We start from the raw sequence: 27,527 nt of genomic DNA, 5'->3' as shown, positions 1-27,527 counted from the left end.
TAGACACAAAAGCTTAAGTTTACTTACAGAAAGGATTAACTTAATGTTACCCATAATGTTAAGGTAACATGATAATAAAAGCATTTAAGCTAACATTAGCTTCTTAGCTAATTTGGACTACAATGCTAATGTGTACTTTAGCTTTTAACACCAACTATAATGTCACAAGATGCTCAGTATTTCTCATTTTAAGCTTGGTATAAAGTTAAAGTTCCTCTAAAATTATGACCTTATTTCATTACTGAATGGATTAAGATAATGTTGCCAATCATTATGAGCTAACATTTAAGCTAACATTAGCTTCCTAGCTAATGTCAACTCCAAAGCTAAAGTGAACTTACAGGGTAGATTAAGTTAATGTTACCCTTAATGTTAGTATAAGCCAACATGATAATGAAAAGATTTAAGCTAACATTAGCCGAACAGATAATGTTACTTTACACACTGCAGTTTTTAGTTATGAGTACAAAAGCATCTGTGTCTGTGTATGAGACTTTGAAAGACGCATACTCACTATTATGGCTCTTAGTCACAGAGACAGAAGGCAGAAGGGGTGGAAGGAAAAGAGGGTTAGCTGAAGAAAGAGACGAACTCCCAAGCAGAAAGTTTAGTAGCAAAGTGAGTAAAACATGCATACAATGTGACCCCAATGCTGTGTGCAGTCTGAGATTTTCTGGTTACAGCATTTCTCTCCCAAAGAGTCGTTACATGCTGTCAGCTGCTGGTTCACTGTTTGTGCTTCCATGCGAAACAAAGCAGAGAACTTTCTTCTTTTTTTCAAGCATTAAGCTCTGATTCTGCAGAGTCCAATCCAGAATGATGATAGGAATCTGCAGATTCTGCCGTTGTGATCTGGTCTACACCTACGTCTGTCATGGAGGACGACGCCATAGTTTGTCTTCGTGGGTCTGTCCTCTGGAACCTTGGGTGGAACTGGGATGCTGGAAGGCTTGGAAGGATTCTTATTACTGGGAGAGATGGTCTTTTCTGGAAAAAATATGAAAAAAATTGCTGGGGTTGAGACAACATTAGCAGCAGGAACCAGCAGCAGATTTAGAGCTGATGAACATTTTTCTATCTTGCGACGTATCCTGGAGTTTTAAAAAGTACATGGGTGTAAATGTGAGAAGATGAATAGAAATTTCTTCCATGTTTGAAATGTCTGTGCCACTTTTGATGAACTTCCATTCTGAATAGAGCATCTTTATTGGGATGAAGTGTGTGGAATCAAGAGAAGTTACTGTTACTATGAAGTGGATCATCTGGGAAGGGATTTTTAATTTTCAATGGATGCCTTCAAATGAGCAAATAGCTGGAATTAAAGAAATTTCAACATTGATTTCTTTACATTGGTATGAACATATGGAAGCCTGAGACAGATGCTTATGTTGATTTTTTAAAAGCTGTGCAAAACCCATTTGGGCTTCTTTTAATATGCTAATAATTTTCATTCAAATACAGACAATATAACCATTTAAACAACAAAAAAGAAGTGAAGTTTTTTAATGAACCTGAACATTCACAGTCATAAAAGTCTTAAAAGTTTCTGACTCTGGAAAACTTTGTGAGTCTTGTTGTTACACAATAATAACACTGTTGTTCTTTTCAAGTACGTAAACCAGCACTGGATAATAAATCAATAATAATAAGTCATGACAGACTCATAATATCATTAGATAATACGTCTGATAGAAATTTCAATAACTTCACTGAATTCTGACCCAAAACCGCACAGCATTCTGGGTGATGTAGGCAGAGGAAAGGCTGTAGCTGCTAAACCTCTAATGGCTAGCTAAGAAAAGTTTGTGGAATCAACTAACTCACTCACTCTTTGGTTACCTAGCAACTTATCCATTCTTTGGTCTCCTAGCAACTCATTCATTCTTTTGTTTCCTAGCAACAACCTGCTGAGTAACTTGAGCAGCAGCAGTTTCAGTTTTCACCACCGTGACTCATAGCTGTTTAAAAGTAAAAAATAACGCCACCAGTTTGTCAGTATTTCAGATATTTAAAACAAACAAAAAAAGACGTATCAGTAAATATGGATATAGAGTAATTTAATCTGCTTTTTCCATTATCTGTTTTTCAGCCATATCAACCAGCACTAATCTAAAGCAAATCTTTTCACTACACAACAAAAACACAAAATATTACCAAGTATTTTTGGTCTAATTTACCATCAGAAAATGTGTTGTTAAAAGTGAAAAAATCTGCCAGTAAAACAAGCTCCTTTATCTTGCTGGAAAGTTACTTGTAAGTTAATTTTGTCTTATTTCAAGTACACCAAAACATCTGCAGTGAAAACTAGACCAAAAACACTTGTTGAAACCAGTTTATTGACCGTTAAAAGTGTGTTTTGTTAGCGGGACTGACCTTTTCCTGTGCGGAACGTGAGCATGGCCGGCTGACCCTCGCCCGCTGCGCTCCGAGCCACCATCAGAACCTCGTAGAGGCTGGAGGGCTCCAGCTCCGACAGCCGCAGGGTTTTCTCGCTGCCGGGGACTCGGACCGTCTGCCAGCTCCCCACCACTGCTCCCATGTCGTCAACCTGATGCAGAAACACACAGATGCCTGTAAGCAACAGGGAATTAGCTTTTTTCAGGTCAGCGTTTTTTTTAAGCTCAGAAACAAGGCCTGTGAGATTTATGTCACAGTTTCCAACTTTAGCAAAACTGAGTGCTGCTGCCAATGCTGTCCTTACTGGGTTTTGCTGCAGTTTTATAGTGAGATGGACTCTGAATCACAACATTTTTTAAAGGGGGAAACAACTCAAGGGGTGTCCAAAGTTTTGATCACATGGGCCGAAATTGCCAGGTCAAAATTACCAAAAGAAACTAAAATCAAGCCAATAACGTAGTTTTTTTGTTTTATTAAATGGATGTTTTTCATTGTGGATTAGGTCAGAGCAATATGGCTGAAAAATTTATCACAATATAAGCATTTCTTATCAGTAGATATCAATCATTATTGATTCGTTTTATGTTTTAGATAAGTAAAGAAATAATAAAATAATTAATTACTTTATATTGATTTTTAAAAAGTATACTATTATAACAAGACATTATTCCCTTGTTAAATTAGACCAAACATGCGTGGCAAGCTTTTGTGTTTTTGCTGTGTAGTGAAAATATTTGGTTTAAATGTGGCTGAAAAACGTATCACAATATAAGCATTTCTTATCAGTAGATATCAATCATTATTGATTCGTTTTATGTTTTAGATAAGTAAAGAAATAATAAAATAATTAATTACTTTATATTGATTTTTAAAAAGTATACTATTATAACAAGACATTATTCCCTTGTTAAATTAGACCAAACATGCGTGGCAAGCTTTTGTGTTTTTGCTGTGTAGTGAAAATATTTGGTTTAAATGTGGCTGAAAAACGTATCACAATATAAGCATTTCATGTCAGGTGATACTGATAATTACTGATTAGTTGTTTTTGTTTTAAATATATGAAATACTGCCAAACTGATGACATGACCTGTCCTGTTTCATCCACAGTTTTCACTCCACGTCATTTTTTTTTATTTTCCAGCAGTTATGAGACAAACTGGCGAAACTTTAAACTGCAGGTTACTCAGCAGGCTGTTGCTAGGTAACCAAAGAACGAACGAGTTGCTAGGCAACCAGAGTGAGTTAGTTGGTGCCACCAAAATTTCTTAACTATATTAGTATTGACTATTTAAAATGATATCAGACGTATTATCTATTGATATTTGTTACGTGTTATTATTGTATTATTGGTTTATTTTTCAGCTCTATTGTAGATCTGAACTTAAAAATTACTTTGCATATTTGTCTCGTCTTGTTAAATGTCTTGTTATGAAACAAGAACTTTTTCATCATTATTAAGGAATTATTGACTTAAAACAAGTCTCACTGTCTTCCTGAAAGTTACTTTTAGTTTTGCCCTATTTTAAGATATTTGCAGTAGAATACTTGGTAAGATTTTGTGTTTTTGCAGTGTACTTTGTGCAACACTTAACATTTTTTAAGACAATTATTTCGTTAATATTTTTACTTTAAAAAGTCATCAACCACCTCCTTACATTTTTGATTCACTTGTTTCAGTCAACAACACTTCAGATCAAACAAAGGGAATAAAAATGGCAGCAGAAATGTTCCCACCTTGCGGTATTTAACAAAGTAAGCGTTGATGGGACTGCCTCCATCTCGGCCCGCTCTCCACTCCAGGTTGTAAACGTCCGGTTTGTGCGTCTGCGGCGGGCTGATGATGATCGGCGCCTCCGGAGTGGGCCGGTCGCCGCTCCGGTCGGCCGGCGCGTTAAACGGGTCGTCGTCTTCGGTCAGGAAGCTCTCGTCGCTTTGAATCGGATGAAACGACGGTGAAGCTTTGGGCAGCAGAACGGCAGTGGATCCCAACTGAGGATCTGTGAGGGAAAAAATATCAAATCTACGTCAGAGGAGACAAAATCTGAGATAAATCACACGAATCCATAACTGTTCATTTACATTATGCATCAAAGTTAAGGTCTAAACTCTAACTTCTTTTAGCAAAAATTTGTCTTTATATTTCTTAGGACTTCAGAAAAGACAAATGCAAACGGTACAACATTTGATTTTATCCACATATTTGTAGAGCAACAAAGGACTGATTTCTTGATTATTAGGTTAAAATGTGATAATCTCACACGTTTAAGCTTTAAAGCCAAGACACTTCTGCCAAATACAAACGCTAAAAGTACCGAACATCAAAAAAGTACAGAAGAGGATTAGATACACTGATAAAAACCGTTTATTCTGAGTTTAATCTCATAATTACAGCAGTGTATCTGGGCCTTTGTAGATAGAACATAAATAAGGAGTAGATTTCAGCTGGAACCCTGAAAATGTTGAAAGTTTTAAAGTTGTCCAGTGAGTGAAAAAAGGTTAAAAGCTAGATTTAAAAAAATTTTTTTTTAAATCTTTGATGATCAGGAAGTCAAAAAACTAAATGCAGGTCTTAAAAACAAGTTGTAAAATAGAAAATTAATAATAAATTTGTCATTTAAATATATAAATGAATGTAAAGCCAACAGCATTATTACATCTTGGTCCTTAAAAAAATGGATCAAGAGAAAAAAGAAAAATAAATCCTTAAACATAAAAAAAATAAAGTGAAAAAAAAGTGAACTTCTCTTACAAAACAACATTTTTGGAGGAAACTGTCTCTAGGATCTGTCAGTTTTCTACTGAGATTTATGCATCATCAGAATCTGAAGCTTAATTTTGATTTTGATTCCTCTAAAGTTGCAAAACATTTACAGCAGCCTCAGCTGACCAAAGTGCTTCACAACAAAAACGACGTCACAGGCAGATAAATGATGAAACAGAAAATAAAATCAAGTTGAGTAAAAATAACAATAATCTTTCTGTCTCCTCCAAACCGCTGCGGCTCGGAGAAACAGCCAAACAGCCGACACGGACTGGACCCTGAGGTCAGAGCTGAACTGGGAGCAGAGGAAGGTTTTCCACGTTTCAGGGCTCAGGGTCCCGTAACAAGCTGCTGCTGCTGCTGCGCACCGGTCCACTTTGTAAAACAAACAGGCCTGAAGCTGGTAACACGAGACCTGATCCCCGGACCGCGGCCAGCTGCCGCACATTCCACACACAGACCAGTAAAATACCGGAGAGAATCGCACCTGAGCGGCCCGGAGAGACAAACATGGTCCAGACCATTTGGGAGAGGCACATGGACGGTAAATACCTAAAGTTCACTTTGGTTTAGGGCTGAAACGATTAATCGTGATTAATTTATTAACTAAGTTAGCAATCAATAAATCTGCAACTGCAATTGATCACAACAACTGAAGGCAGCACAGTTACTTGATTGTGCTATAAAATGGTAACATGTACCTGGAAAATACATAGTAAAAATACATAGTAAAAATACATAGTACCGCCTCTATGGTGATCGCAGCAAAACAAACACGTACAATGTTGTAAAAAATACCAGATTAAACAAAATGCCGAATGCTAATTTCCATCAGTAATCCCATAGTCCCTAGTTGGGTCTGGAGGTGCTGGTGTCTATCTCCAGCTAACGTTCCGGGTCGAGAGGCAGGGTCACCTGGGACAGGACACACAACCATGCACACACACACTCACACCTAAGGAGAATTTGGAGAGACCAATTAAGCTTTTTTACACACACAGTCATGCTTTTGGACTGTGGGAGGAAGCCGGAGTACCTGGAGATGCACAGGGAGAACATGCAAACTCTGTGCAGAAATACCCGGGCCAGGAATCGAACCCAGGACCTTCTTGCTGCAAGGCAACAGCTCTACCAACTGCGCCACTGTGCACAGTTGGTAGGTTGTCCTATAGTTATAGTCCCTATATATGGCCATAACCATATAACCATATATAACCAAATGTTATAGAAATGTCTATAACATTTCTGCTATAGACAAAAATGTTTTTACAATAGAGTCGCATAAAAATGATTTTTCACAGATAATCTATCAATATAATCTGTAGTAATAGTCCTAGGAGGATTAAGACGACTAGATTCTCAATCCTCTTCTGAAAACTATGTAAGAGGATTGGAGCCACTGGAAAAAACTAATTGAGACTTTTTTCCTCAAATTTCTATCTTTTTTCTTATAACTCTAGAGTTAATCTCAGAATATGGAATTTATTCTCAGAATATGGAATTTATTCCCAGAATTCTGATTTTTTTTCTCAGAATTCTGATTTGAAACTTCTGAATTCTGAGAAAAAAAGCTAGAATTTTCTTTTTAGTTTTTTTTTCAGTGGCCGTAATTTTCTTCCGTACAAAAAAACACCTCGTGTGTTATTGGAAAGAGTCGAGGGCGGCCTTTTCATGGTGATGGAAAACATTCGTACGGAACTCAAAAAGAACCAATTTCAGATTATTTCTCCTGATTCATTGCAATAACAGTTTACTCCGACTACGAAGGACTCGATAAGCTCTGCGCCTGGTACCACGGAGTGTTTACTACATCTCCTGATAGTCGGGCCCCGGGTTCTGCGTATGACGGTGGTCTGCAGAGACTGATCCCAACTCTTCCTGGTGCGGTTTGTGGAGGGGATCCTGTCTGATTTGAACTCCCCGTGTCTCGGCATTAATCAGCCAAGGAGCGAGGCCTTGGCACGGGAGAGGATCGGAGGCTCGGGAGGAGGAGGAGGGCTGTGATGTGTTAATAAATAAAAGGCAGTTGTGTACGATGTTGACAGCTGGGTGGTCTGGACCTCGTCATAGCCCTCCGCGACTACTCCTTACATTCCTGCGTCCGGAGCTTATCCCCGACGGTGCGCACAAAGCTCACTCTCACGCTCAGTTCAAGGCTCAGGAGGAGGCGGCCTTGGCTTTGGCCTGCACCCCCCAAACCTCCTACACACACACAGTGTAACACAGAGAGCAAGGACGCCCTGCAGATACTGTATGTGCAGACCTCCAGAGAGCCAACACAAGCTTAGTGTGGATTCACAACTGATTTGAGACAAAACTGCAATATTTGCTACATTTTCAGCTGGGGTGGTTCACGTTCTCACTGCACTGTCAAACAAACCAAACTAATTGAAAAACCTGTTCCCCTCCTTGCCTTTGGGGGGGCGCTGTAGCAAGAACCACTGAAGGAAACAACAAAAATCTCAGTTGAATTTTTAATGTCATAAACTGGAAATAAAAGCTGAAAATCACCCAGGTTTGAGAACTTCCCATCAGTTGAGAGAGTTGAGGTCAGTCGAAGCTGTCATACCTGACTGTATCGTGAGGAACCCGTGCGACTGCGCCGAGCCGATGCCGTTGTCCAGCAGACACTGGTACACGCCTTCGTCCTGCGGCGTCGCGTCTGACACCACGAGCGAGGACCCGGAGATTTGTAGACGTAGAGATGGAGCGACGGGCTCGGCGTTGAACAGCCAGGTGACGTTCGGGGACGGGTTTCCTCTCGCTGAGCAGGTGAAACGAGCAGAAGAGCCCAGAGGAACAAGCTGGTCACCCGGTCCGTCGACGATGGAGGCGGGTTCTGTTAGAGAAACACGGACAAACCATCATCTGCTGCAAAACGTCTGCAAACCTCCTGGGTTTTCTTTAGTGTCATCATTCAGTTAAAAGAGATATTCTTAATCACTCTCTAGCTATTAAATACATGCTTCTGCCACACTTCAATTAAAATTCAACCAATTACAATTATGCAACTGGTTGAATTGTAATTGTCTACATTTTGTGATATACAGGCATCAAAATCTTGTTAAAAGCATGCTAACATACGACCCCCAAAAAAAAAGAAGAGTACATTTTTGCCAAAAATTTAGAAATTTTTAGATTAATCTCTTAAATTTTCTTGCAATTAAAAAAAAAAAAAAAAATCAAGGAAGTTTCTGAGCTGAGTTGAAATTTTGCCTGAAAAAAAAAAAAATCTCAGAAAGTGAGGTTATCTCATATTTTCTAGAAAAAGAACATGGAAATTGGTGTTTGAAAAGTCAAATTTTGAGAGAAGAAACTCGAAAATTAATCTAAAAATGTTTTTGAGAAAAAATGATAAACTTTTCAAAAGTTTCTGAGTTGAACTTTTGAAAATTTTAAGAAGTCCAACAAAAAACTCAAACATTTTGAAATGAATCTCAGAAATTTTCCAACTTTTTTCTAGAAAATATCTGAGTTTGAAAAATTGAAAATTTGTGAGAAATTATTTCCACTAGTTTTTTGAAACTCATACATTTTATAGAAAAAGAGAAGCAAATTTTTGACTTCTCAAACTCAGAAATATTCTAAAACAAAAAAATCTTCTGCGTGAAATTTACTCCTTTTTTAATCTACAATGGTCCTAATACCCCGTCGTATTACCACGTTAACAGCCCTAGTTTTATTTCTCTTTCTTACCGAGAACGTTTACAGTGTAGTCGGGGCCGATCGCCGTGCCCCGCTCGGTCTGGACCCTGCAGCTGTAGCGCCCTTCATCGCTCCTCGCCAGCCGCGTGAACTCCAGGTTGTTGTTCCGTCTCTGGAGCGAAGGCCCCGATGCGACCTCCTGACCGTCCTTAAACCACGCGGCTGCAGGCGCAGGACTCCCAGAGACGACGCACTCCAACGTCAGCGGCTCCGAATGCAGCATCGAAACCGACACCGGAGCGGTGGGATAAACTATCCGAACCAACGGGGAGGAGGAGGAGGAGGAAGAGGATCCTGTACACAAACATGCAACGAATCACTTCAGTAGTAAAAACAAACAGAAATCTGCATTTTTTAAATGAGATTTACTCACGTTTGACTAGCAGCTTGACGCCATGGGACTGAACAACGGTTTCCCCGGTAACAGGGTTCACGGCGCCGCACTTATACATGCCCTGGTGCTGGGCCGACACCGAGACAATCTGCAGGTTGCCGGATGGAAGTAATAAATAGTTATCTGAAAAGAGAGAACAGCACATTCAGTTACAGCGTTTAATGGGCTGCATGTAACAAAAAATACAGAGCAGGGTGGAGAATTTCTCTGTTTTATGCAGCACAAATAAACTTTCACCTCCTTTCGATAACCGATGCGTATTTTCAGGTTATTTTAGATTTTATTATAAGATGGGATGTTTGCAAGTAAAACATAATTTAAAAAAAGAATAAAGAATGAAGACAGATCTGCTGCTGTCAACTTTTGTACAGTTTTAGCTTTATTACTGTTCTGGTATACGTCATTTTTTTAAAGCAATCTGCTTATTTGAATCTATACACGATTAATTAATTAACAATTATTTCAATAATAGATTAATCATGATTGTTTCATCCAGCATAATTAATCGATTAATCATATATAAATATGATTAATCGATTAATCGTTCTATTTACATAGAGAGAAGGGTTTTTATTTGAAATGTGAAATAAATTTTTTTGTACAGTTTTGGTTTAATTACTGCTCTGAATGCTGTTTTTAAGCAATTTGCCTTTTTCTGAGTAACTGATGAATTGATCAATTACTAAATTTGTTGATTATTTTAGTAAATGACAATCATAATTAAAAGTAAACATAATCACAATATGATTAAGAATTCTCCACCTAAAAGTTAACCAAAGCATAAACACTAAAATTAATTAACTAATAAAACTAATAATAACAAATAAACACACTAAAAACAAATTAAAACCAACTAAATTAAACAAACAAACAAAAGGGTCACAACAAAATAAAACTAAAATATACTTTTATGACCCTGATAAGAACTGGGATACATTTGTTTTGCAGAGAGCAGTGAGAGGTCTGGCTCTCCATCAGGAGTATGAAACAGACTAAATAAATCATTATTAAAGTTAAAAAGTCCTGTCTTTACGTAGTTTCAAACAAACCTCTCGACTCTTCGATCCAGTCGCCTCTGACTCTCAGTTTGGGCCGAGCCGGCGGAGCGCTGCGCGGCAGCGGACACTCTACGACCGCCGTGCTGCCTTCCTGCGCCGACACCGCCGGCTGTCGGCCAGCTTCGTATTCTGATATTTCTGCATGAAACGGAGAGAGGAAAACACTCACTGAGCAGCGGCGCTACTTGAAGTGAAGCTGTTTGTGTTGGATCGCCGGGTTTGTTTATTGTTGCAAAGAGGGATTCAGTTCATGCCGGATACGGCTTCCGATCGGGGTCAAGCACTTAACGTGTGGAGGCCAAGAGAAAGTAGCGTCCCAACAGGAGCATAACACGCTTCCACACAGGAAAGCCCAAGGCTCATTAAGGACAGCAGTCAAGAGGAAACTGGACGGCTGCCTGACTGAAACTCCAACTGCTTCCTTCCCGTCTGCCACTCGGCGGCCGGCAGCCGAGGTTACTCTTCCTTTCTACTTGTTCGAAACGCATAAATGAACTTCCTTTACTCCTTTACTCAAGGCCGCTTCCTCTCTTTCTTCAACGCTCTTTGACATGAAGTGTGCAGAGTGGGATTATGATCCGTGTTGAGGCCGGGCGATACGTAGCACGTTTTCATTCCTCCAGATGGGTTCCTACTGCGTCTAAAATCAGCCCAAACACTTAAAAAAAGAAGAAAAACAACCCACACCCGGCTGTTTTGTGGCAATAAGTTCATGTTTTTTGGTGCCTGAAGAGTGAGCCGTTTAATCGTGATTGTTTCATCCAGCATGATTAATCGATTAATCATATCTAAATATGATTAATCGATTAGTCATAAATATAATTAATCGATTAATCATTCTATTTACATAGACAGAAGGGTTTTTATTTGAAATGTGAAATATAATTTTATATCTCGAATGTAACGAGATATAAAATGTAACGTCACAAATCAGCAGGCACTGCACCGTTGCCTAGCAACCCCAGCGGAACTCCACCCATTGCCTAGCAACCCAAACTGAGTTCCAGCACTCTGTGCTTCCTTAAAATTACAAAAATACAAGAGAAACTAAATGATGTGGTTAGGCGGGTCACAATAAGTAATAAATAAGTTAAAATAAAATAACAAAATAATAAATAAAATAATCTCTCCCTTTCTACCAAAGTTGGATGACTAAAGTCTTTTTTTTTAAGGATAATTTTGTTTACAGACTTCATAATTCATTTTATTTATTGTTTCTGTTTAGTTTATTTATTTTGGATATGTAAAATGTGTCCCAGTTCCAGTGTTTAAAGTTTATTGATCTTTGAAACTGTGTTCTTGCAGTATTACCATTATATTACTTGAAAATGATCTAAACAAAAAAACAATATTAATGTTTATTGAAATAACTTCTGGGGCAATTTATTGTCCAGAAAACGTGTTATTGTGACAGGCCCAGATGTGGCAACTCATTAACTCAGAAGTCTTCAAAGAATTACAGTAAATGGTGAAGCAGGAAAAATCTCCTGTAGCAGTCTGCATTTAAGAAGCTTCTGACTAAAGACACTGAACGGGTTGGCATAAGATTATGGTGTTATAAAAACATGTTCATTTAATTTTTTGCACAAAATCATTCTTAAATAAAAAGTTTATAGTCTGATCAGTTTTGGACTCCTTTCAGAATGAGTTGTTTTAGGGTTTCTGTCACTTTAAATCAAGATTAGCTGCTGCTGGCCACGCCCCCAAACTCAATGTTTACACTCACACATGAAAATGACTGCAAACAGATGTGCAGTTGTATAACTACTAATGCTTTTCATCTTTGAAAAGCATTAGTAGAGCCTCCTACACAACCAACAAGAATGCAGCAAGTGGTTTCTGAATGGCAAGTCAACAACAAAACACTTCTCTTTTCCAGCAGCCATTGTACAACAAGCTGACCAAACGTGCTGGAGCTTTGCTTGCGTTGCTAGGTGATGGGGTGGGTTCAGCTGAGGCTGAGGTTGCTAGGTAACGGTGCAACGCCCCTTGAATGTGTTTTAACAATCGAGAAGATTTTGAAACTGCTCCTTTTCTAGACACCAGTAACTGGCTGTGTGTGTTTTTTAAAAGAGCTTTGGCTGTTTTTAAAAGCAGCTGAAGAACAATAACATATAAGATGTGAATTATGTACAACAGCTCCACTTTTGAAACAATAAAATCGATTTACAGCCCAGCTCTAATCTGCCTCCGTACCTGCTAAAGCCACCCGGGCAAGGCGGCTGGCGACGGCCGGCCCGCGCCCCGAGCGCGCCACACACTGATAGACGCCGGCGTGGTCGGGCGTGAGGCTGGAGATGACGAGGGAGCCGCGGCCAAGCTCCACCCCAGGCAGCGAGTCCCGGTCCAGGGGACGGCCTCGGAAGCGCCAGGAAACCGCCGCCGACGGAGGGCTCGCCGAGCACTGCAGATGGACCGCAGAACCTGGACTCTGGACCACAGAGGTTGGCTCAGAGCGGAGAGACGGATACTGAGCTGGAGAGAAAACATGACAGCAGAAACGTGAATCATCCGATTGCACCGCATTACAACATACAGTCTGGGATTTCTCACTAATAATAACAACACTGGGAGGCTCCAGCACTCAGCAACATGCTTCTCCTTACTAATACAAAGAATTGGTGCAATTTGGAGATGATTATCAGTTCATCTAGTTTTTAAATTATTCCTCCAAATGGGCCACAAAAAAGCAGCAACACCAGCTGGTGGTACATTAAATGTCGTCACTGTTTAAAACCTGATGGTAGAAGAAAAAAAACTTATTGTTAACTTAAAACAAGCTCCTGCTTCTTGTTGAAAAGCTACTTCTATGTTAATTTTGTCTTATTTCAAGTGTAGTAAGATGTTTGGACTAGAAACTAGACCAAAAATATTAAAATAATCGATTAATTGTGATTAATTAATTACTAAGATAATTGGCAACTAATTTAGTAATTGATTAATTGTTAATTGCAGTATAAAGACTCAAAAAGAGGCTATTTGGTGAAAGAACAACATATTCAGAGCAGTGATTAAGCCAAAACTGTCCTAAAAATATAAAATTTTGTATTTAAGATTAAAAAACATCTTTGTCTGTAAATAATTTCTACCCAGAACTCCTCAAGTTGCACAACTTTAGCTTCACCTGGTTCAAATCCTGTAAAAATAAACATTTCCAATTAAGCATATCCAATTATTAATCAGTTAATTTAAAAATTAAACAGATCCGTCCCACGCTGTATTAAGTCAAGCAGAAAGCGCTGAGCTTTTCACATGTTGTAAAAATTTTTCTTAGCTGCAGATGATCAAAGCGTTCCCTAAAGAAATACTGTTATTATACTTTACGCAATAAAACGTTTAGTTTCTCATTCAAAAAAAGGAATTAAATACCTTGTTTATATTTCTATGCATTTCTAATGTTGCATTAAAAAAGGCTTGAGTGGTTAAATAAAAAAATCTCTGGAACAAAACAATTTTTAAAAAATCCAATTATTCGCCAGAATAATTGATAGATAATTAATTTGTAAAATTATTGTCAGTTGTAGCCCTAATTAAATATGCAGATTCTCTGCTGGATGCCAAATATGGAAAATATTCTCATGATTTTTCCACATTTTGTGACTTTATAGCCTCATTTCAAATTGTATTAAATTAATCTCTTTTCTCAAAACGCTACCCACAGATTTCCCACTGTGACAAAAAAAAAATACAAAAGAGACAATAATCCAATTGTTTTCTGCCTGTTCTGGTTTCTATTTATTTTATTTTATTTATTTTTTTTGTTGCATTTTAAGCTTTAGATCAGGGGTGTCCAAAGTGTGGCACATGGGCCATTTATTGCCCTTGAAATAATTTTGATCGGCCAAGTCAAAATATAAAAAAACTTATAACCACAAATATTTGGATATTGTCTGTTTTTCTTGTCAAAAACTGTTTTTTATTTTATTTTAGATCTTAAAGGATTTATAAATTTCATAAAAAATATGTTTATTAGAGAACATAGAACTAAAAAAAGGGGATTTAAAAAAATTAATAATTCTGATGTTTTTATAAAGATGCTATAAAAAAAGGAAAGTATGTTAAAGAGCCGGGTTGTCATGGATGCATTTAAAGAGCAAAAACTGTGGGAATTTTCAGTTTTGATTCATTTAAGGGAAGAATAGTTCAAACTTACTTGAGCAGCTGATAATCTGGCTGAGCCACAGCACAGTGGACAGGAGGACCCTTAGGCCACTGTCCATGGCGGCCTTTGACCCCAGCCAGCGGCCGTGTTGCCTGGAGCGCGCGCCCTCGCCCGCTTAGAAAACCTGAAACACAAAATAAAATTGAAAATAAAAAAACAGAAACAAGGTGGGACTTGGCACAGAAACTGCATTTAATCATATTGTTGAATTTAGAGATATTTATAGATGCTCCGGTGGCTGAAAAAGTATCACGATACGAGCGTTTCATATCAGTCGAAATAATACAATTATTGATTTGTTTTTTTATCTGAAATACAGCCGAACTGGGCGACCGTTCCTGTTCAATCCACAGTTTTCACTCCACGCCGTTGTTTTTTATTTTTAATCAGTTATGAGGAACAGTGGGGAAACCTTAAACTGCTGCTCCGTACGTTACTCAACAGGTCGTTGCCAGGCAACCGAAGAATGGGTGAGTTGCTAGGTAACCAAAGAGCGAGTGAGTAAGCTTTTCTAGAGGTTGAGTGGCTACAGCCTTTCCTCTGCCGACATCACCCAGAATGCTGTGCGGTTCTGGGTCAAAGTTCATTGAAATTATTCAATATTCTATGAACTGACATACTGATTTATATTGTTATTGATTTACTGCCCAGCTTACTGAAAATATTTTTGTTTACTGAAGTAAAAACAATAATTAATGGGAGAAAACTACAATAACTGGAATTATGTTGCGCGCTTATAAAAATAAAACATACCAAAATTATAGATATACCTTTCGCTTTTGTGCTTATGAATCTATTTATTTCGAACTGATGTGAGATAATTTGTTTTCCCTCCACACTAGCAGTTTACGTCAGTACAGTTACCAACAGTAACAACTCCATATTCCTGCTGGCGGCTACGCTAATCCGCAAAACAGTGACAGCAAAACCTGAGAGAAAACACCAGTCGGTTGGTTGTTCAACGATAATTGAAAACATCCTTTGAAAATGTTGTCGTCTGTTGAGCATTCATTAACCAATCCACATATACTGAACCACAATATAATACTTTGACCTTTTAGAATGAAAAAACTGAAACAACGGCAGCTTGTCAAAATAACAAATCTTTATGGTTATTGGGAAAAACGACAATATTGTCATCTTGAGACCATTTTGAAGTAATGTAATGGTAATGGCATAATAACAAGATGATAAACTTTAAATTCTAATAAACATTTTAACACTGCAACTGGAAGGCATTTTTAATATCCAAAATAAACAAACAAAACAACAAATAAAATGAATTACAAAAATGGATAGTGGAGGCCAAAAACGCCAGAATGAAAAGTTTTATCATCCAGTTTTTGGTAGAAGGAGAAAAACGATAAATCATGCAAATGGAAATTATTGAGCTCATTTTAATTCATCATGCAATTAATTGATTTATTTCTTATTAACTAAAACTATTAAAAAAAATAAACTAAAACTAAACAATATTTAACTGGTAATAATTAAGCAAATCTAGCAAACATTCAGATAGTTTTTAGACAAAAAGTCACAAAATAACTAAACTATACAAACCTAAAGCTATTATAATCCTAATTTACTGTCCAGCTCTGTCAGTTTTGTTTAGTTTTTTTATTTACCGTCAATAAGTGGAATTTAACACACCAAGAATACAGTAAATCAAAAGTCCTGTAAGAAATGTTTAACGATAAATCATCATCAGCTTTACTTATAAACCAGTTTAACACCAGTCACAGCAGGAACATGAGCAAAATTACACAGTTAGTCAAAAGAAACTAACTGTTTTTATTAAGTAAAATCACGTCTGAGTTGGGTTGAAGGCCAATGAGTAAAAATAAATGTTAAGATAAATGAGTGAGGACATTACGAGTCACGTCGACACTAATATTCCCCTCTTGTCCCACCGTGTTTCCTCCACACCAGCAGAAGAGCCAGAGGACAAGAGGAGGAGCGTAATTAGGAGCATTCCTCCATCCTTTTCAAATCAAACCCTCTGAGAGCTCCTCCTGCTCCTCCTCCTCCTCCTCAGAGAAATCCCGGCCGGCTTTGATCCCGTGCTCCTGGTTGGTAACCAGGCCTGGAGCCTCAGGCTGCACAGACAATGGCCGCCCAGCTGTGACATTCACGCTGGTGCTCCGGCGGCTCGCAGCCATCGACGTTCGAGGCTGAGGGGGGTCAAAGGGAAAAGGCACGGCGCCTGGGTGGGATGGCAGGAGGTGAACAGGTTTCTAACCCTCATTCTTCAGGCTAAGAAGTTGTTTCAAATACCTGACAATCAGTCAGGTCAGTTTGCTTAGCCTCCTGTCAGAGAGCAGGAGCTCATTTTCAGTTCTGACAGAGACAACTCAACCGATGCGTAGGAATTTAAAGCAAATATAGTGAACAGAACGCAAAAACACTAAATATTACCAAGTGTTTTTGGTGCAAACATCTTAATACACTTTAAATAGACAAAACTAGCGTAGAAAGATATAGGAGCTAGTTTTAATTCCTTAATATTTATATATTTCACTTATGACAGAATAAACGTATTTTTTCATGAAATAATCTGGCAAAGTAACTAGTATTTTAAAAAAAATAATTAAGGATTTATTTACTTAACTTAACCTCCTATATCTTACTTGTAAGTTAGTTTTTTCTTATGTTAGGTGTAATAAGATATTTGCACTAAACCAAAACTACTTGGTAAGATTTTTAGTTTTTGCAGTGAACTAATCTAACGCAACTTGGGAGAGAAAGTACACTGCAAAAACACAAATTACTACCAAGTATTTATTAGTCTACTTTCTAGTGTGGATATGGGCAACATTTCTTTATTTTAGTGAAATTATCTGCTAATGTAACTAAAACCTTTTCATGAATATTAAAGAATTAATTTAAAGCAAGCTCCTATATCTTACTAAAAGGTGAATTTTAAGTTAGTTTAGTCTTATTTCAACTGTACTATGATATTTGCACTATAGACTAGATCAAAACTACTTGGTAAGATTTTGTCTTTTTGCTGTGAATAAAGCCAACACAGCTTGGTAGAGTAAGTACACTGCAAAAACCCCAAAGTATTTTTGGTCTAGTTTCTAGAGCAAATACCTTAGTACACTTGAAATAAGACTAAATTAATTTGCAAGTATCTTTTCATCAAAATATAGGAGTTTGTTTAGGTCAATAATTCATAATATTGATGAATAAATTCTAGTTCCAATGGCAAATTATTTTACTTACAGCAAGACATTTCCCCCATGCTGTAAGGGAAATAATCTGCCAACAGAACCAGTACTTTTCACCAATATTAAGAAAGTATTGACTTAAAACAAGCTCATCGTATATCTTGCTGAAAGTTACTTATGAGTCAGTTTTGTCTTATTTCAAGTGTAGCAGGACATTTGCACAACAAACCAGATGAAAAATACTTGATAAGATTTTGTGTTTTTTGAAAATCCTTGCCAACTTCTCCTGCTATAAGCAGCAGAATCAACATGTCAAGCTGTTTACGCAGCCTGCAGTTTAATGCTAATCGCTTTAAATGTCAAAACTCCGGCCTTACTGATGTCACCCGACTCCGTCTCTTCATCGGAAACCTGACAGAGAAGAGGAGGAGGAGGAGGAGGAAGGAAATAATAAACTCTTCCAGCTCCTGGCTCACGCCCCCTTCTCAATCCGGGGTCAGGGGTCAAGGAAGAGCAGAGGGAGAGGTCACACCAGCGGGTGTCTGGTGGCCCCGGGTCACCCTCGCTTCTTACTGTTTCAATCACAAACCAGGCTTTTCTTCCCAATTTAACACACAGAGTGAATGACTGGTGAGCAAAATCTGCTTTATTATTATAAACACTAACTGAAGGGCTGAATAATAAATCAACAATATATCACAATATCAACAGATAATACATCTAATAGACTATTGAATATATGAAACAGTCACTAAACCACAGCATTCTGGGGGATGAAGGCACAGGAAAGAGTTTAGCTGATCAACCTCTCAAAGTGAACTAAGAAAGGTTGGTGGGATGAACCATCTCACTCACTCCTTCATTACCTAGCAACCCTCTCACTCTCTGGTTACCTAGCAACAACTTGTTGAGTAACTTGCGCAGGAGCAGTTTAAAGTTTTGCCACTGAGCTTCATAACTGCTTAAAACAAAAACAAAAAAATCAGTCTGTTCTGACCCAAAGGAGCTAAAACTGGCATAAAAATGTAATTTCTCTATAAAAACAGTGTCCTATAGCAACTGTTTATACTAAAACATGGTGTGATGTCATACTTTCAACAACAAAAAATGCTAATGTTGTATCCACTTATGTTGTGGCTCTGAAAGAGAATCTGTCAAGATTAGTATCGGGAGGAAAAAGCTTTACAAAACCCATAATTGGGAAAATCAGCTACAAAACATTTGCTTACTGATGCCATCTGTGCTGTTTTAGCCCCAATAAGCTAACGATGGCGTTAAAATGTCAACTCCTTGATAATTTCTCTTGGTTTTAAAGAGTAAAACAGTGTTTTAGAGAGACTATTTCTTACACATGGCGTAACATCATTCTTTCTTCCAATAATAAAAAAGACCAGCTACTCCAGGAAGGCTAATAAACTACTACTAGTTTGAATGTTGGTTTATCCCCGTGTATACGACTCAAATAGAAATCTGAATTTATCAAAACTAGAATCTGGAGGCAAAAGATTTACAAAAACACCATACATGGAAAATGACTACAAAATGTGCTTAATTATGTTAGCAGTGTTAAGAAGAAGAATGACTTTATTCATTCGCAGTTACAGCAAGAATCTTTTATACACAGATTAACACACACATGACGGGAGCTGCGTCTGCTGGCAGCCAGCTGAGCCGGCGCCATTTTTGAAGGAGGACATGCGGCAAAGGTCGTCGGGACCGGGAGTCGAACCCGCGACGTCCGCGGGTCTAAGGCCTCCAAATGTGGGGCGTGCTAACCCCCTGCGCCACCACAGCACGCCCCTAGCTTAACCTAGCTTAACCCCTAGAAGCTAGAGATGCTCACTGTGCTAAATGTAAGAAGCTAAATATTGTGTTAAAATGTCAACTCCATGATCATTCTTCTTGGTTTTAAAGGAGTAAATAACGTTTTAGTGACTGTTTATTCTAACACACGACGTTAGCCTTTCAATAAAAAAAAGATAACTTACTTCAGGAAGGCTGGAAAACTACTGCTGGTTTTAATGTTGTTTTATCCTTTTATATTATGGCTCTTAAAAACAATCTTGGGAAATCAGCTACAAAATTTGCTGGTGCTTGAAATCCCACAATAAGTCCGTTACTGAGTTAGCACAGGTAGCACCATGCTAACAGTGCTAACACCAAGAAGCTAAAAATGGGGTTAAAATTATTGATGCTGTGATCAGGTTTTTTGCTGCCGATTCTGATACCGATCACCCATGAGGCCGATCTCTGCCGATCTTTGCCAATCGCCTGGATCGACTGTTTATTTTTCGCGGTAGTTATAAAAGATACTATGTGATCTGGCAAAATTAAAAAATGATCTGGTAATAAATTCACCTAATTAACATAAACATGCAACATACTTGCAGGCACAATACAGCAGCTGGTCAGTCAAAAGAAACACTGAAAAACCTGCAACCAGTTAAACAACAAGGTTCCATAAATTATACACAAGTCAAATAAATCTCACAACACTGCCTATATCAAACAATGTCTAGTAAAAGAGGGAAACATTCATTCAAAGTCAAATGCAGGTTGCATCAAAATAAACAATCCTAAATGACTGAATCAGAACTTCCTAAGAGCGGCTAGCTGATTAATGCTGGTTCTGATTGGCTGGTTCTGACTGAGCGGATTAATTCTGCAGAATACAGGAGGAGGGAGAGGAGATCAATTATTATCATTATTTTTTTCATAAGTTATCTCTCATGTTTGGACATAGCGAAAGTTTTAATATGTGAAATCTTTGTTGTTGTTTATGTTACATACTGCAGCTTTAAGCAGAAACGGCGCTCCGTCTGTGAAATATTACTGCCAGTAGCACGTAGTGGCGGTCCAAGAGCGAGAGCAGAACCAGCATCTTTCACCGCCAACTCGAAGACTTTAATTGTTTTTTGGGTTATTTGTTTAGCTTTCTGACTGTTGTGCTAATCAGGGTGAGTGTTGGTAGTTGTGCTGCTTTACCTGCTGTCATTTTGTTCCTGCGTTGAGCCTCGATGTAGCCAAAGTCCGTCAAGTGTTTGTTTTTTAAATGCCATGTTAGATTCGTTGTGTTGATGCATTTTGACGCGCTTCACCCCCGAGCTAATTTCCCCATTCACTCTCAGAGCGTTAAAGTTCCACATGACAGGATTTGTTGCTGCGCGAAGACAAGAAGTGATCAGCTGCACGCGCAGGCTGAGAAGTGAGATACAGGTGATCGGTTTTGGTGATCGGCGATCACCGATCATAGACTTTTTCACGGCAATCGGCCGATTATGATCGGTGACCGACCGATCGGCACACCTCGAGTTAAAATGACAACTCCATGATCATTTTGTCTTGGTTTTTAAAGCGTTAAACAGTGTTTTATAGTGACTGTTTATTCTAACGCATGGTGTGACTTTAGACTTTCTTCCAATAAAAAAATAATGACATGGAAGCTAGAAAACTACAGCGAATTTTAACGTGAGTTTATCCTCTTAAATTATGGGTCTTAAAAAGAAATCGGAAAATTAGTATCAGGAGGCAAAAGCTTCACAAAACCCAAAATTTTCTCTCTGGTGCTTCCTGTGCTAACCACAGGAAGCTAATAATTGTATTAAAATGTAATTTCTCCGTTTTTAAAGAGGAAAACAGTTTCACAGTGACTGCTCTTTCTTACACATGGTGTGACATCACCCTCTTTCAACAACAACAACAAAGAAAGACGGCTTACTCCAGGAAAGCTAGAAAACCACCACTGCTTTGAATGTTTTATCGCAGCTCTTAAAGATAATCTCTCAAAATTAGTGTCGGGAAGCAAAAGCTTTACAAAAAGTCCAACAGTTGGGAAATAAGGTACAAAGTTCCAGTTGTTGCATCTCCAAACAGTGCAGAACATTTTACTGAAAAAGACACTGAAGAGTCAAAAGAGCTGATCAAAATGGAAATGTAACCCTCTCTCCTGTACTGAAACCTATCATTATTGACTAAGTATCTGGAAATTTGATGCTAGGGCTCAGAGTCGCACCTCAGGATGTATATTCTTTGCATTTCCAGCTCAGGTTTAAATGTGAGCATGCTCAGTCAGGCACATCAACCCACATCAGACAGAGGCTGGCGTTTCTCCACCTCACAGGTCGCAACAAGCCCTGCACGCTGCCCCCATGTCAGCGCTGGAAACTCCTGCCTCTGCCGGAATAATGATATATAATTACAACGATAACAACAGTGCTGGAACAATGCGCTGCCAAGCACCGGCACTTTGGCACAAGGTACAGTAAGACACCGGAGATGATTCTGTATCTGTCTTATTTCTACTCTCATCTCGGCTCGTAGATCCGTTGGGCCGTGAACTTCCAAATGGATGCCCTTGTGTAAACACACACAGTTGCCTTATCGGACCCGTCGATCTGCCGTAACGAGGAAACAAAGGGGCATCATTCCTGGTTCTTATCTGCTTGGCTTTTTCCTGTGACATCCGCCACCATGAAGCCTCCTGCTCAGTGGAGACGGACACCATGAGGCTCAGAGACCGACCCGTCTGAAGGCGACAGCAGCCACAGTGAAAAGAAACTCAAGCTTCCTCTTAAGACTAAACTCGAAGTAGCTTTTAAATAAAGGAAGCCAAACGACGAACCAAACGCTCCTAATGTGTGAAAGTGTAGCTAGCAAAACCTCCCCACCGACAAAGTTTGAAAACTCCAAAGTGGGCGGAGTCAATACGCACTAAGGGGCGTGGCCAAGTGGAGGTGGGCGGAGTCATAGTGGGCGTTTCCACACCAAGTAGTTTGTTCCAGCAGTAGAAATCTTACAGAAATTAACAGAAACAACTGATCTGTGTGGTGACTAGTTTAAAAAGAAAGTTAAGTGTACCATCTCCTGCCTCAACGTCAAATGTTTACCAACTAAAACTGATTTTTTTTTCTTAATGCAAGGCATCAACTTTCAGCCATCTCTACTTATAAACATCTCTGAATCTCAGTGTAATCTATGTTGATGCTCTTATTTTGAAATGTAATTTTCAACAACTAACATAGTTCTCACAAGTCTGGACAGGAAGTGACTTGCGCCATCTTGGTAGGAAAGCACAGCACAAAGCATAGATGAGCCACAACTTCCAGACCAACAAAAAGAAAGCAAAGCTCTGGAGAATATTAAGAGACAATTAAAATGACCAGTTTCTCTAATTTTACTTTTTATAGGTATATATTTGAGTAAAATGTTTTTTTATTCTATGAACTACTGACAACATGTCTCCGAAATATCAAGCAGAAAATTTAGTATTTATTTGCAGAAAATGACAAAAAAAGAAGCAGTGCTTTCAGACCTCAAATAATGCAAAGGAAACAAGTTCATGTTCATTTAGAAACAACAATATTGATGTTTTAACTCAGGAAGAGTCAGAAATCAGAATTTGGTGGAAAAACCAGGAGGTTTTCAGTGCTGTGGGCTCTTAGTTTTTTCCAGACCTGTATATTGGCACTCTTGACCAATGTGCAAGAGAAATATAAACAAAATGGCTGCTGTCAGGATCAACCATCATGAGATAGATAACAGATAATGTGGACAAACTGCCTCCCATCTCCTACCATGACATAGTTCACATTAATGTCCAAACTTTATGTCACATGGGCCAAAATCGTCAAGTGAAAGCAAATTTTAAAAAAAGTTAAATCAAGCAAATGAAGTAGTCATTTTTTGTAGTAGTGGTAAATGCAAAAATTTTAACAAGATTTTGTACATTTGCTGTATTAAAATAAATGCATCTAGTTGTGTCACTTCCTGTCAAAAAGTTTACAGTATTTACCCAAGTTTAATAAATTAGATTAAAGTTGATTTGGATGCAGCAAAGTGACATTTTTAGTAATAGACATGGTTCGATTTATTATAAAAGCTACTTGTATATATATATATATAAAATACAGAATACTTTGGGTTGTTGTAAGAAAATTATGTTTGTTATAATTTTACCCTCATCATAAATAAAAAGTCTCCATCTACGTCACATCCCTGAGCTGGATGTGTCAAATATGCATCATTCTTGAATTTCAGTTGGTGGGCCGCAACAAATCAGTTCAAGGGCCACAAATGGCCCCTGCGCCACACTCTAAAACTTTGAGACTTAAAGCCTTAAGAAATTAGATTTGTTTCATGAATTCTATTATACTCATCTTTGGTTGTAAATTATTTGAAGATAAAGCTAAAAAAAATAAAACATAATCCATGACACTAATTACTTTATTTTAGCAAACCATGGTAATTACATCATTAGCTAACATGTATTGAAGTTTATTCTTTTTTTGCACTTTAACTGAAGTGGATGTCAGCGAGTTCAAGCGGGAAAGTTGCTTGTCTTGTGTTTAGTACATTTTTAACTGACATCTGGTTTAAAGGTTTGAAACGCTTCGGTTTGATGCAGCACCTTCACTTATTCATCTAAACGGTTCCTAAACGTTTCACAGTAAATTCAAATTGCTCTCAAGCAGGGTTACTTTTCAAACTTTTCCAGCACTTCACTGTGGAGTTAAAATAAAACTGAACTAAAGAAGACAGTTTCAATTCATTATATGGCATCAATTCTTACTGCTATTACTGTTAACAAAAAAATATCCCAATTTCAAAAACATATAAAATATGTTACCCCCTAACTCTATCCCTGACCACCTTTATTTAAATTACACAGATCAAGAACTTATTGAGCTATGAGGAATAATAAATATTAATTACACTGAACAAATCAGCTTGTGTTGAGGTAAATTACCTCCCTGCTCAATATTATGAAAATGTTAAATTTTTACACGGTGTTGTACTTCCGTTTGGGTCTTTGCTGATCTAAAGATAGTCCAAGCACTTAAAAAAAAAAACAGTAAGTTGATATTTTTTGGTGTCTGAAAAATGAGTCGTTTCAAAAACCTTCTGAATGCAACGTCACAAATCAGCAGCCACTGCACCGTTACCTAGCGACCACAGCAGAGTTCCGCCCGTTACCTAGCAACCCAACCTGAGCGCCAGCATGTTTGGCCAGCTGGTTTATGTGCCATTTAGTGGCCACGTATTGTTGCTGACTTAACAAAAACCACTTGCTGCATTCTTGTTGGTTGCGCAGAAGCCTCTATTAATGCTTCTCAAAGACGTACGATTGTATAATGGCTCATCTGTTTGCAGCCATTTTTACAGGCGAGTGTAAATGTTGAGTTGGGGTGTGGCCAGGAGCAGCTTATTTAGATTTAAAGTGACAGGAGACCCTAAAACATCTCATTCTGAAAGGAGCTTGAGCAGATTCAAATCTCATCATCTAAGAATGATTTTGTGAAAAAATGTAATTCTTTAGCCCATAAATCTATCCTAACCTATTGAAGGAAGCTTAAGGGGTCACCTTTATGCACAAGATAATCACCTGAACTTCTCTAAGGAGTCTTTAAAGAATGTCAAACCTTTCCAAACCTTGAAAAACACTTTTTTTAAAGGATTTCAGGCACTAAAATCCAACTTTGATCTAGGAAATCATCTTAAAATACAGGAAATACAGGATCCCTGGTGATGACACAGGAGAAGATAAACACAAAGCCTGGATCCCCTCAGGGGAGGGAAACAGATCAGAGTTATCAGGCGGCTAGCACCTGCACTTTGTTTTCTTTTTTTAACCCTCCAGCCTGTAGGAACTACTTAAAGCCCCATTTACCCCCGTCATGCGGGCAGGGCCCACATCCCTGTCGTACTGGGTAAACGGCGACAAAAGCATCAAAGAGCCGGAGGGCAGAGGAAGAACAGGTCACCACTTGGTGCAGAGGGCCCGGCCTGTTCGCTTCACAACGCCGCGCCAAAAGCAAACAGAAGCTCATGGATTTGATAACAGGCACCAATCGGGTCCAAATTACACCAAGGATTCATGTAAAAACAGGGTGAAGCAGATCAGCGGGGCGGAAGAGACGGAGCAAGTCTTTTCTGGAACGGTGGTCTAATCTGACCCGTGCTGAATGCCCCGAACCTGTCTGCACTCGCCCCGCGTCTCACCGACCGACGATCCGCAGCGAACACATTCCTCCGTTCCACAGAGAGACGAGGAGCAGAAACCCGAACGAGACGGCGGGTAGTTCAGCACGGAGGGACGGGGGCAGACGGGTAAAAAGAGGGCAAACGGCCACGCCTCGATTTCCTCTTCCTCCGCTTTTAGTTCAGCTCAGGTACCACAGAGTATCAGAACCACTCAGAAATATTTTTATAAAATTACAAAGAAACACGTATGACAATAAAGTCAATATAATATGACGAACTTTATGGTAAAAATATAATTATTATGGTAATATGACTTTATTCTCGTATTATTTCGACTTTATTCTTGTAATATGATAAGTTATAATTGTAATATTATAACTATTCTTGTAATATGACTTTATTCTTACATTGTTTCATCTTTATCGTCTTATTTCGACTTTATTCTTGTAATATTATTACTTTTTGTAATGATGTTATTCTTTAATTATATATTTATTCTAATATTATGACTATTCTCATATTTTTTTTACCTTATTCTTGTATTATTTCCACTTTATTCTCATATTTCAACTTTATTCTTGAAATGAGATTTTTTTAAATTACATTTTTTCTTATTATGGCTCCGTCACATTAAGGGAAACTTCATTGATTGTTTTAAATGTCCGGTTTTCCCATGAAGCGTATTCTATTTTTATTTTTTTCATTTACAATTCTTCAGGTACAACAACGTTTTCAAGAATCAACTTAAACTTTCTAGTAAAAACGACGTTATGCTGAAAATAATGCTTAAAAAAATTAGGAACTTTGACTGCAACGTTTTGAAAAAGGTTTCACAAAATCAGTAATTTTATTCTGAAAGAATCACCAAAAAACGTTGCGACATCCTGAAGGAGCTGATTTTGGGCTTCTAGAAACTATTGAGTGGAGACAGGATGTTCTGGTTGAGCCCAACACCGTCTGATTAAAGACTTTATTAGAGGAAGACAGAAAGGGAGGGAGGAGAATGAAGGGAGAGCAAGACGGTGGGAGTTGGAAAGAGGTGAAGGGAGTCGGGACGAGAAAGTTATTTTATCGAACTGTGAGAGGTAGAAACCACATTCAAGGGCTTTTGGAGGATGCAAGCTAGCTGCTTTCTCAGTTGGAGAAATAACGTCGTCGTTTATGTTCACTTTAAAGGTATCATGATAATCATTTCATGTCAGTCGATATCAATAATTATTGATTAGTTTTTTGTTTTATATCTCTGAAATACTGCCAGCCTGGTGTCGTGACCTTTCCTGTTTTATCCACATTTTTCAGTCCATGTTGGTTTTTTTTGTTTGTTTGTTTCAAGCACAGTGGAGAAACGTTAAACTGCTGCAGCATCAGCCACTCAAAAGGTCGTTGCTAGGTAACCAAGGAATGAGTGAGTTGCTAGGTAACCGAAGAGTGAGAGAGCTAGTTGAGAGAGTCTTCCATCTGCCTACATATAATCAATAACAATATATATCGCCATAGATGTGAGATCATGTCAATAGATAAACGGTCCAATAGAATATTCAATATATAGAATATTTACTGAACTCCGATCCATAACCGCACAGCATTCTGGGAGATGTAGGCAGAGGAAAGGCTTTAGCCACTCAACCTCACAGCTAGCAAAGCAAGGTTGCTGAAATCAACTAACTCACTCTTCTGTTACCTAGCAACAACTGTTGAGAATAAATAATTCTGTGTTTTTCCTTTTATCTCTTTTAGCTAGCTGCAAAGCTAAAGCTAAAGGAAATGACATGTTAGGAAATGCCCTCAAAGCTAGGGCTAAAGGAATGCCCTCTTTAGAGCGTAGCTTAGATAGAGGCTAACAAAGGGAATGGAAAACTTTTGTTTGATGCCATTTTGTCCTGCTAAATCCTAAAGG

General features: G+C 38.3%; 1 protein-coding gene across 1 annotated transcript in view; it reads right to left on the bottom strand.

Annotated features, from left to right (window-relative positions):
- The window catches only part of cdon (cell adhesion associated, oncogene regulated), a 58,702-nt gene that overhangs the window by 14,948 nt on the left and 16,227 nt on the right, over window positions 1–27,527 (bottom strand). The window contains exons 2-10 of the mRNA XM_027999003.1: window positions 14,472–14,604; window positions 12,515–12,793; window positions 10,310–10,456; window positions 9,240–9,383; window positions 8,858–9,160; window positions 7,731–8,000; window positions 4,135–4,397; window positions 2,374–2,548; window positions 868–987 (exon numbers count right to left, since the gene is read on the bottom strand). Of these exons, the coding sequence (XP_027854804.1) occupies window positions 868–987; window positions 2,374–2,548; window positions 4,135–4,397; window positions 7,731–8,000; window positions 8,858–9,160; window positions 9,240–9,383; window positions 10,310–10,456; window positions 12,515–12,793; window positions 14,472–14,538 (1,768 nt within the window). The 5' untranslated portion in view covers window positions 14,539–14,604. The remainder of the gene's footprint in view (window positions 1–867; window positions 988–2,373; window positions 2,549–4,134; window positions 4,398–7,730; window positions 8,001–8,857; window positions 9,161–9,239; window positions 9,384–10,309; window positions 10,457–12,514; window positions 12,794–14,471; window positions 14,605–27,527) is intronic.

The sequence above is a fragment of the Xiphophorus couchianus genome, chromosome 18 (genome assembly GCF_001444195.1).
Source record: "Xiphophorus couchianus chromosome 18, X_couchianus-1.0, whole genome shotgun sequence".
Taxonomy (NCBI): Eukaryota; Metazoa; Chordata; class Actinopteri; order Cyprinodontiformes; family Poeciliidae; genus Xiphophorus; species Xiphophorus couchianus.
Note: the sequence above shows the minus strand (reverse complement) of the source record. Positions and strands in the feature narration are given on the sequence as shown.